We start from the raw sequence: 12,430 nt of genomic DNA, 5'->3' as shown, positions 1-12,430 counted from the left end.
ATCAGTAGATTCAAAAATGTAGAAATAATACAAACCATCTTTTCAGACCATAATGCCACAAAATTAGAAATTAATAATAGGATGATAAAGGAGAAAAAAACCATACATTTGGAAGCTGAACAACACCTTGCTTGAACATGACTGGGTAGTAGAAGAAATAAAAAATGATATTTTCTCCTTTATGTTTCCACTTTTTAAAAAACTTTTTCTTGTGACCTGAGTCTTTTATTTAGTTGGTATGTTTCTTTCACATCCTGTCCTATGTCTGGTCACCAATGAAGAAATGTTTCTTGACCTGTGTAAACTTTTCTAACTTTTTGTCGTAGTTGACTTAGCACAATATTTGTCCTTTTTTCCACTGATTTGTTTCACATACTGTCCTCCAGGTTTTCCATGCTATGAGGTGTTTGGAGGATAGTCCTTATTCTTTAATATCACATATCGTCATTTTGTGTCCATGTGCCTGTCACAGCTTATCCACTCATCTCCTGATGCGCACTTAGGTTGCTCCTCCGCCTGCTTTTGTAAATAATGCTGCAATGGACATGAGTGTGTGTCTTTGTACCCACCTATTATTTCTGTCGGATATATACCTACTAGTGGGGTTACCAAGTCAAATGATAATGCTGTTCCCAACTTTTTAGGGAAATGCCGTGCCATTTTCCATAGTAGTTGCACCATTTCACAGTCCCCTCAGCAGTGCATGAAAGTTCCAGTCTCTCCATACCCTGCTCAGTATTTCTTGTTTTCTGTCTTACTGACCTTTGCTGTTATTGCTGAAGTTGGATATTATCTCATTGTTGTTTTGATTTGCAGCTCTCTAATATTTAATTATCAAAAGGATTTCTTCATATATTTGTTGGCTGCCTGTATATCTTCTCTGGCAAAGTGTCTTTTCAAGTCCTCTACCCATTTTTAAATGGAATTGTTTGTCTTGTTAGTTGTAGAGGTGTTGATGTTTTCTGTAAATTTTAGAGATTAATCCCTTGTTGGATATGTCATTGCCAAATACTTATTCTCATTCTCTTGATTCTCTTTTTACTCTTTAAAGAATTCTTTTGATACACATGAGGATTTCATTTTTCTAAGGTCTGAGTCATCATTTATATTCTGCTATGTGCATTTTTATTATGTTTGATAGTCTGTTTATGCCATAAATTAGGGCCCATGAGTTTGCATCTGTTTTTTTTTCCTTTGATGATTCTTAGAGTTTTTACAGTTGCATTAATTTAAATAGTTCCTTTTTTATTGCAGTTCACTGTTTCCAAGTTAATGTTTAAAGTGCTTTTTAAAAAAAAAAAAAAACAAACCTTTCCTACAGAAATAAATGTTTAAGTGCTTGTAGTGTGTTAAGTAGTTTCTATGGAATTATTTTTTCTAATGCCATAAAGTAGCTGCAGTGAGAATGATCGGTATTGCTTAAGATAAGTAAAAGAATAGGTTTTTGTAAAAAGAGTTGGTAAGTACTTTTCTAATACATTACTGTAAACATCAGCTTTATACCAATGGCAATAGGTAATTCAGAAAAAAGGTTGTGATCAAGCTTGCACAGCATGAAGAACGGAAGCAGTGCCTTTCAGTTACACATCAGCAACTACGGAGTTGACTAATGTTTGGTTGTATATATTTTCATCACAGTGGTTTTAAAATGCACTAAACTATTTGCTATTACATTGTTTTACTTTGTTCTTTCCCAGACTGCTACCATATAAATATCCTTTACTATGTGTTTGTAGGTTAGCATGGCTGCACTGAAAGAACTAGACCAAAGGCTCTTTGAAAATTACATTGAGTTGAAAGCAGACCCCATCGTCGGCTCCCTGGAACCTGGCATTTACGCAGGCTGTTTTGACTGGAAGGATTGCCCGCCTCCAACAGGTATGTAGTTCAATTGACTGAGATCTTTAAAGGGAGCTCTGGTAGTCTGTTGACTACATCTATACTGCCAGCCTAATGGTAATCAGTTCAAATCCACCAGCTACTTCACAGGAGAAAGATGGACAGTCTCCTCCTGTGTGATTTGCAGCCTCTAAAAACCTGCTAGGAGGTTAGCTGTGGGTCATTTCTGACTTGAAAGCAATGAGGTCTCTTTGCAAGTTCTCTAAGATTAATTTAAGGCATCTGGAGTAGCCAATAAAGCTATGATTTCATACAGTAATAAATGTGTAATGTAATTCTCTTTTTACTAATTTTTCCCCCTACATTTATTGACAGGTGGGGCTGTTACTTTGAATTTTACTTTTTATTAACTTCACATCTTTTTTTGCCAGCTTAGAATTTAGTACATTCTTTATTATTAATACTTAATGGTTTGAAAGTTGTTCTTAGATTCCAAAGAATAATTAATTATATACCTTACAATAATTGATCATGTTAGTAATACATACTTGCTTCCTATGGTATACCTTTATTGCAGAGATAATAAAATGACTCTGAATGACAGTTTTATGCAATGACCTTATAACTGTCATAAAAAAGTTATTTGAAAAATCTGGTCACTTTTATATGGAACCAATTATGGATGCTATAAAGGTGAAGGATAGAAGAAACATGTGTAGGAGTAAGATTATTATAGTAATTTAGCAGAGAAAGCCAAACCACAGACGGATGACTGACTGACAAGAGTTCCAGTATTATCTTTTGTGATATCAAATGACAGTTGCTTAAATCACTTCATAATGTGTCTTTTAAAAATAACCATTGCTTGTTGAATCAAATAAACTTTTTGATGGATCAGATAGTTATTTCCCTGTATGAAATAGTATAGAGTGTATAAAACCAAGCTGCTTATTAACGTTTTCATAGAGAGGCGGTCTCTGTGAAACTAGTTTCCTCAGAGCCTGGCACAGTCCTTATAGTGCACCAGTGCTGTTTGCATGGGGTTACACACTGGGGAGTTTTAATAAGGTGTTTGTGTCCTTGTCATCTTTCTTTCAGCTAATCACTTGGCACCTTCTGTTGTCATAGGTTAATATTTTTTATTAGATTGTTATGAAGTTGTTTGCTGATATATACTAGGAGACTCTGATGGCATAGTCCATAGACTCTCTGGTGATTTGAACCTACCAGCCCAGCTGCTTGAGGGAGAAAAGTGGGATACCTCCTCTCTTGGAATTTATACCCTTTGAAGCGCCTAATGAAGACCTATGCATTCAAACCAATTCAAAGTAAATGAGTATAGTTGTTATTGTTAGATGCCATCACACCAGCTACAACTCAGTGACAGTGAACAATGGATCTGAACCTTGCTCTATCCTGTGCCATACTCACCATCTCTGAATGAGTGTATAATTTATGTGCTATGGCAATATCTGTCTGTGTATGTGTGTGTATCTATCAATCTCTATCTATATATAAATGTATGCATGTATGTGTTTGTATATATGTATGTGTGTAACTTTTTTTCTCTTTTTCTTTTTTTAATTTTTTTATTTTAATATGTGTGTAACTTTTTGTCTTTTTACTATAGAGTTTATATACTTTATACCATAGAGTTCATATCAAACCCAAACCACACGTGCTCATAGATTCTGACTCGTGGAATCACTCCATCTAGTTTTTGAGGCTGTAAATCTTACCTAGAAGAAATCATCTCATTTTTTTCTGTGAACAGTAATTTCAAACATGGAGCCTTTCCATTAGAAGCTCAGCACTTAGCCTACTATGCCACCAGTGTTCATGTCAAAGTGTTAATAAATACAGTGAAACAAAAGTCTAAAAGACAGCCAGCTTCGTTCAGTTAATACTGTTTTCTACAGTCACAAGTATGTGTCCAAAATCATACTTCCTGTAGTCTGTGAGGCTTTCTACTTCCAGCTAGACATAGTTTCTCTTGTCTAAGCTTCATTTCTTTATTCACATCCTTTCTGTGCTCAAGATGAGTTCCTCTTTATATCCCATATATATCCTTTGAAAAGCTAAATCTGTCTCTGTTAATATCTTACTTAAATTTCTATAGTATCTTTGTGCTCTACTCACAGTACCATCTAAGCCACTTCCACTACAAAGCTGTGGACAAGCTGCCTTTGCATTGGCCTCATCACTCTCCTGTCCCCACCCATCGCATTCCATGCCTGGCCCCAGGCCCCTCCTTCTCGGCCTCCTGCTTAGATAATTCTTCCTCACAGTCTTCTTTTGTCATTTAAATCTGAACTTAAATGTCACCACATCAGGCATCCAGTCTGAAATCATCATTATAGCAAATGGATACAGCATGGAGTTGTAAATATGACCTGTAAAAATTACTAGTATTTCATTTATAATATAATTACTTACAAGGAAGAGTGCTGCAGATTTGGTCCATAATTTTAAGATATTTACCACAGACCCTCTATGAGGTGGATTGATTCAGTGACTGGGGTAATCGGGATGGATGTGTCAGAGGCAATGCGATTGGCACAGGATAGAGCAGGGTTTAGGGCTGTTGTATTTAAGGTCCCTATGAGTCGCAAATGAATCGACGGCACATAACAACAACAACCACCACCACAGACCTAAAGAGGAACAATGTCCATTTAAAAACTAAGGTGCACTGATCCCACCTCATGGTAGTTTCATTTGCTGCATGTGTGTCTGAATGTTGGACAGTGAATAATGATAACAGAAGAAGAATTGATGCCTTTGAATTGTGATGTTTAAGAAGAGCACTAACTATCTTATGGACTACCAAATCCGTCTTGCAGTGAGTACAACCTCGCTCTCCTTGAAGGCCATGTTGGTGAGACTTCTTCTCCCATACATTGGGCATGTTGTGAGGAGGGGGTGGTCTTTGGAAAAGGGCATCATGGTGGGGAAATTAAAAGGTCAGGGAAAGAGAAGAAGGCTCATAGGGAAATGGATGGACACAGTGACTATTACAATGAGCTCTAACATGGTAGAGACTGTGAGGACGGTGCATGCTGTGACAAGGTTCAGACGTGTTGTTCATAGGGTGACTGAGTGAGTGGTGGTTGACGAAAGGACACCTAACAACACCACCAGACCAGCCTTTGATTGGTTGAGCACATTTGAGCTAAATCAATGATAGTTTAAAAAAAAATTTTGTTTCTCTTGCTTCTCTTCCAACTCCTGGTAACCCCCTTGCATGTCAGAGGAGGCTGTGTTCTGTGGATTCTCAGTAACCACACTTCTGGAAATGAACTACCACACCTTTCTCCTGCCATTGAGTTAAGTCTGACTCACAGTGACCCACTGAATAACAGATCTGAATCCTGTTCTAATCTGTGCTGCCTTTGTAATCACTGACATACTTGAGCCCATTGCTGCAGTCACTGTATCAGTCTGTCTTGTTGAGAGTGTTCCTTTCTTTTGCTAACCCTCCATCTTTCCAGGCCTGATGTCCCTTTCCAAGGAATGGCCTCTACTAGTAACATATCCAGAGAATGTTTATTCTTTGGACAGCCCATGGTATATTCAGTACTCTTCTCCAACACCACAACTCAAAGGCACCACCTCTTCTACTGTCATTGTTATTCCTTGTCCAACTATGTAAATCAGCAGCTGTAGTCTAATTTTAAATTCCAAACCCTCTCTAGTAAATCCCTGTTGTTCTCCTCTCTACAGCACAAATAATGTGTCATGCCTTCAAAATCCAGTGCTCTGTTTCTTCTCATGTCCCAAAACTTCTTATTTCCCTGAAATCTGTTAGCATACCCACATTGCACCAAGGCCATTCTCAGGAAGACGTACAGGGGCTGTTAGAATGTGGTGCATTTGCTCTTCTTTTCTCAGATGCCTCTGTTGTGATCTGGTGGCCTTGTGCCCTGGTGAGACTGTCTCATGACATGTGTTCCTCTCATTTCCAGCTTTGGGGCCTCATCCTCCTCATCACTTGATTCTTGCTTTCCTGGGCGTTCTGATTTCATCAGTTCCCATTATTCTGTCCTTCAACAACTTCTGCATGATACCATCTACTCACAATATCACTAGGACCCGTAAGACTGGCCTGTGCCTCCACCTCCTTTGTCTGCCTCACCTCTTGTTTAACATTTTTACTTGAGCATTCCTGGAGCTGCTTAAACCTAGCAGCCCAGACGGAACTTCTCGTCTGCTCATTCTTGGCCATCTCTAGGCCCGTCCTTCCTCTGTTGTCTCCCTCTCAGTCAGAAACAAGTAAACGAGTAAAACTGGCTGTGCTAGCCCAGATGCCTCCACCTGCTTCCATGGACAGTTTAGTTTCAAGCCTTGTTCTTGTCTCCAATACCCATCAGTCATGGTTCTGCCCTGTTTCATTCCAGCCCCCCAGGATTATTCTAATGGTTTCCTCCTTGATTCCGCTAATATCCAGTCTTTCCTGTTTTTGCTCTACCTCCAGCTTCTTGAAAGCTCCTCTGTCTGAAACGTAACAGATCCTGCAACCCTATTCCTAAACATCTTCACCTAGCAAAGCCTAAGCAGTCTCTCCTCTGGGCCAGCTGACGCAGTGCCTGTCCCTGGCCACCCAGTACCACACTGTGCCTTCCCTGGAAATGGTAATTCGTGACTCCAGGGCTCTTAGTTCCTCTAACCTGCATTGAGAGACAGTTTCTCCAAATGCTCAGGTTGTTCCCAGCTTGTTAGCTTCTAAGTGCTTGCCTTCTGATTTTACAGAGATTTTTTCCCCCAGTAGTGTTTTCAGTGGAAACATAAGTCATGACAGTGTCCTAGTTCCCATGATTTCTCTTGTTCACTTATAAATAGTACCCAGTAGATGCTCATGTTTATTGAGTTTAACTAAATAAAAACTAAGCATTTCAGAACTTATATGCTTGTCTTCTACTAATCCTTATGTGGATATTTATGTGCTCCCTGAATTTTGAGAAAATCCATTTGAATTTAGAGGTAAAGATCAGTCTATGCACAATGGCATTATTGTGTATAAAGAAATGATTATTCAGTGATTATATAAATGAGTTTTTCTGAGATTAGTATATTCTCAATGATTAGTACATTTTTGGCATTAACAATTAGTAATAGCATAATTGGTATATTACTTGTTCAAGATTATTATATTGCTGATGATATTTCTACAACAATGGAAAAACATCTTTACAGAGTCACTCCAAGCTCCCTGCCCTTTCAAAATACTACTGTGATAGAGGTACAGTGGTGAAGTGTGGCTGGTACTCAGGAGGCCAGCAGTTTGAGCCCACCAGCAGCTCAGTGGAAGCCCTCTGTACAGGCCCCCTCACCCCTAGAGAGCCACTGTGAGTTAGAATTGACTTGAGCACATACAGCAGCAGTATGAGAGGACTGGCCATGGTCTCTTGGCAAGAATCCATCTGTCTTCATTTAAGCTCTAGTTGTTATGGAAATTAGAATTTCCCTCCAAATGATGCAAAAGAAGCCTTCTTGTTTGGAAGTGTGGGGCTGAGCTTTTATTAGACTTTGTAACTTCTCTTGAAGGCTTTACTTGTGACTTGCAGAAACCAGCCGTGACAACTGAAGGTTCCTACTGACTTTGGACTGGATATTTTCATCAATGCTGAATTGCAAGAGTGTCTGGAATAGGGACATCCCCAGGTTCCTGTGCTACTCTGAGCGATGTGATTAGATCATGAGAGTGTAGACACTGTGCGCACTGGACAGCCACCGAGGTGTTATTCTGTGGAGGACCTCCTGTGTGAGTTAACAGTGATCTTGTAGAGGAGCTCCAGTGTGGATTAACAAGAGGATCTGGCTCTGTGAGTGACAACACCATGCCAGATATTCTCAAATCTTCCTGCAACTAGTTAGAGAGTAATTTAGGATATTCTAAGTCCTTTGTAACATTTATTGAGTAAATTGAAGTACTTTCTATCTCTGTTCTCTTACTTCTTAATAGCTTTTAATCATATAATTGTACTGATAAACGAATGTGAATTGGACTACAGTCCAAAGGTATGCACAATAAGATACTAATCAATGATTATTTCTAAATCAGGATAAGTATTTTATACAGAACTAAGATCCTTTTTACCAAGCTCCCTTTTTTTGTAAATTTTATTATTTTTGTGTTTTATTTTTCATTTACATTCTTTTGAAAGATTAGAGAGAACATGGATTTCATTCATTCATTGTTGCACATTTTCCTCCCTGTCCATCCCTCCCCCCAGTTCTCTTTACTCTTTGAAAAGAAAAAATAAACCAACAACTCCTTCATTGTTATACACCACCACCACCACCACATCCACTTTACTGTGCAGCTCATACTCTGGACTTTTGTCATGCAAAAACAAACCCCAGTCATATATCCCCTTTAAACAGGTCTCTCCCTCATCTTTTTCAATGCAGTATATATTACTTATCTCCTCTTTTTCTAATTTTTCCCCCAAACCCAATGTCAGTCCTGTTTTATAACAGTGGCATTATGCAGTATTTGTCCTTTTGTGACAGAGATATTTCACTCAGCATAATGTCTTCCAGGGTCACCCATTTTGTGTAATATTTCTTGAGTTCCTTGTTTTTCAATGCTGCGTAGTATTCCATTGTATGAATGAATATACCACAGCTTCTCTATCCATCTCTTGTTCCCGGGCACTTGAGTTATTTATTCACATTCTTAATGATCATTCTCATACATCTTATAAAATTAATCACCATTGATCTATGCCCATTATTACTCCATCTTTTCAGATCCCCATTGGATCTTTCTTAATTCCGTCACACCTTTACTCTCTAACCACCAAATCTCCCCTCCTCTCTTTGGATACTATGCATCTTACTGATTGTCCTTCTGTTTTTACAATAATCATCTAACATAGTAAATTATTGAATAGTATTACTAATATCACACAGAAGCAAAATCCTGTTGAATATTATCCAAAAATGACTGGAACAGTACATCAACAGAGAACTACGAGAAATACACACCAGGTTTAGAAGAGGTTGTGCCACTAGAGACATGTCAAATGGATCTTGGCAGAAAGCAAAGAGTACCCAGAAGAATGTCTAGCTGTGTTTCATTGACTACGCAAAGGTGTTTAACTGTGTGGATCACAACAATTGGTAGCTAACTTTGAGGAAAATGGGAATCCCAGTAGACTCGATCATGCTTATATGAAACCTATACTTGAACCAGGAAGCAGTCCTCAGAACAGAGCAGGGAAACACTGCATGGTTCAAAATCAGGAAGTGAGTGTATCGGGGATGCATCCTGTCTCCATACCTTTTCAATCTATATCCAGAACAGATCATTTTGGAGGCTGGGCTTTATGAGGAGGTATATGGTGTCAGGATTGGAGGAAGACTTGGCAACAACCTACATTATGCAGATGACACAACCTTGCTTACTGAAACTGAGGAGGACCTAAAATGCTTGCTACATAAAGTCAAGAACTATAGTCTTCAATATGAATTGAAGCTCAACATCAAGAAGACAAAGATTCTCACCACTGGGCTAATTGGCAACACCATGATAGACGGAGAAGAGATTGATGATTGATGTTTTTAATAATTACAGCTTGCTCAGCTCCAAAATCAACACTGTTGGCACTGGTGGTCAGGAAATCAAAAGATGTACTACACTGGGAAAATCTACTGTCAGGGACCTCTCCAGAGTACTGAAAAGCAACAGTGTCAGTCTGGAGACAGGTACGCCTAATCCAGGCCATGATATTCACAATTAATTTGCTATGCATCAGAGAGCTAGACGATGACAGAAGAATTGGCACTTTTGAGTTGTGGTGCTGGAGAAGAGTCTTGATCGTACCACAGACTACCAAGAAAACAAATAAATCTGTCTTGGAAAGGGTAAAACCATGTTTCTCCTTGGAGGCTAGGATTTTGAAGCTCCATCTTTGAAGCTCCATACTTTGGTCACATAGTCTGGAGGAACCTGTCCTTGGAGAAGGACATAATGCTTGGAAGGGTTTAGGGACAAGATGACACAAGATGAAGACCTCAGTAACTGGGGTAAAAAGGGTAGCTGTGTCAGAGCCAGTGAGACAGGCTCAGGATAGGGCCGGCTTCAGAGCTGTTGTGCATAGGTGTGCTGTGAGTTGCAGGTGACTCAATGGCATATAACAACAGCAGCATAGTATTTATCCTTACGAGACTGAGTTAGTGCACTCAGCATAATGCTCTCCAGTCTCTTCCATGTTATGTATAGTATTTTTCAAAATCATTGATACTGAGTGCTGCATAGTATTCCATCATGTAAATATACCACAATTTCTTAATCCAGTTGTTTGTTGATAGACATGTGCACTGTTTCCATGTGAATAATGCCGATATAAACATTGCTGTAAAAATCACCATTTGTGTTTCAGTTGTTTTCTTTGGGGTATATTCCTATCGTACAATAGCTGGGTCATATGAAATCCCTATGTTCAGCTTTTTGAGGAAACACCAAACTGCCTTTCAGAGTGGCTGTTCCATTTTACAGTCCCATCAACCTTATATGACAGTTCCAGTCTTGCTACATCCTCTCCAACATTTATTGCTTGCTGTCCTGTTAAACTTTGCCACTGCCATCAGGCTGAGATGGTATCTCATTGTGGTTTTTATTTGCATCTCTTACTGCCAATGATTTTGAGCATTTCTTCATATGTCTATTGGCCATATGAATGTTTCTGTGAAAAGTCTTTCCTTATCTTTTGCCCTTTTTGTAACTGTGTCATCAGTCTTTTTCTTTTGAAGGCCCCGTAGTGCTCTGTAAACTTTTGTTAGGAGACTCTTGTCTCAAATGGCATGCCAAATGTTATTTCCCAATCAGTAGATTTTCTTTTTACCCTATTGGAAAAAGGTTTTATGTACTCAGGGACTTAATATTTAGAAAGCCCCATTTGTCAGTATTATCCTCTCCTGCTTGTACATTTCTTGCTGTATTTGCACCCAGTGTATACCCTAGGCTAGGGCTTGTAAGTTTGGTCCTATTTTGTCTTTTATAATCTATGTAGTTTGGGGCTTTATCCCTAGGTGTCTGATCCACCTTGAGTTGATTTTTATGTCTGATGTGAGATCCTATTTCATCTTTCTGAAGGTAGCAGTCCAGGTTTTCCAGCACCATTTGTTGAAGAGGGTCTGGTTTCCCCATTTGAGAGATTTTGTTTTCTTGTCAAATATGAGTTGATAGGTTAATTTCTAGGTTCTTGATTATATTCCACTGGTTTATTTGCATATCATTGTGTAATTCTATTTTGGTTATTACATCTGTATAGTAGATTTTGAGACATTAAGTGCTATGCCTCTCACTTCATTTTTGTTTTTCAGAAGTGCTTTGCTTATTTCAGGGTGTCTTTCTTCTCCAAATAAATTTGACAATTGTCTTTTCTCTTTGAAATATGAACTTGGTGTCTGTATTGAATTGCTCTGAACAGGTATATTGCATTTGGGAAAATTGTCATTTTCACAACATTGAGTCTTCCTATCCATGAACAAGGAACGTTTTTCAATTTAGTTTAGTCTCTTACTTATTATCATAGTGGTGTTTAGTCCTTTTCTTTATAAAGGTCTTTTGTGTTGTGGTCAAATTTTTTTTTTTAAGAGATAAATTTCCATCCATAAGCAAACAGAACAAGGCACTGTTAGAATGTATTTACTTTCTCAATTCCAAAACACTCAGACATTGCTTTGTTTCACTTTTATAAACCGTATTTATTCTCTTCCTTGTGTGGTTTTCACTTCATGATTCCTAACTGAACCTCACTTTTACCTAGTCATATAGTGATTTCTAGTTTGTTTAAAGTTGACTTAATGTGAGATCGTGTGTCAAATGAAAAACCAGGATGGTTTGGCAACTAATGTTCCAAAACAATTTCAATTAACAGTTTTAATATTATCTTTAGTGGTTTTCTCTTTAAAAACAGAATTCTGCAAATCATATAAGTAGCTGATTATTTATTGTTGTAGTTAGCAACACATTTAGTTTCTGGTACTGTATGTTTTGGTTATTTTTTTTAATTCCAGTTGATTAATTTTATGATTCAAGAAGAGATAGCTGTTAAAGCCATATCTGTGTTTTCTATACTTAACAGATATTTGAATTATTTTTACCTTTTTAAATGTGTATGGATCAGTAAAGATTACTCTGGTCAGTTATGACTCACTTAACTGACTGCTTTTAAGACTCGAATTATTCCATTATCCACAGTTATTAAAGAATAAATACCTTTTAAGAGCTGTGAATATTTGCATTAGTAAATTGTCAAATTAAAAATAGTCTATATTTAGAAATACACATACAGATTCACATTTTAAAAACATATTAAATAAGCAAGAAATAATTTTTAAGCTACATTTTTACTTTTTTTCTACCAAAGTAATAAAAATTTAAATCTGTACACATTCCTTAAAGATATTCGATAAATTAATTTAGAATGCGACTTTGATTTCATCCTACCTGAATTTCAGAATCATCTCAGGAACAGTTTTGAGGTCTTGAACACTAATGAGCGAAGACCAGATGAGTTGTGGGAAGATGTCAAATGTATCATCCAGGAAGAGTGCAAACGGTCATTACAAAGACAGAAGA

General features: G+C 37.8%; 1 protein-coding gene across 1 annotated transcript in view; it reads left to right on the top strand.

The window, feature by feature from the left end:
* EXOC2 (exocyst complex component 2) overlaps positions 1 to 12,430 on the top strand; it is a 248,021-nt gene that overhangs the window by 164,893 nt on the left and 70,698 nt on the right. Inside the window, exon 22 of the mRNA XM_006888701.1 lies at positions 1,737 to 1,878. Within this exon, the coding sequence (XP_006888763.1) occupies positions 1,737 to 1,878 (142 nt within the window). The remainder of the gene's footprint in view (positions 1 to 1,736; positions 1,879 to 12,430) is intronic.

This window comes from Elephantulus edwardii, unplaced genomic scaffold (genome assembly GCF_000299155.1).
Source record: "Elephantulus edwardii isolate Elephantulus edwardi_28Jun2011 unplaced genomic scaffold, EleEdw1.0 scaffold00071, whole genome shotgun sequence".
NCBI classification, from domain to species: Eukaryota; Metazoa; Chordata; class Mammalia; order Macroscelidea; family Macroscelididae; genus Elephantulus; species Elephantulus edwardii.
Note: the sequence above shows the minus strand (reverse complement) of the source record. Positions and strands in the feature narration are given on the sequence as shown.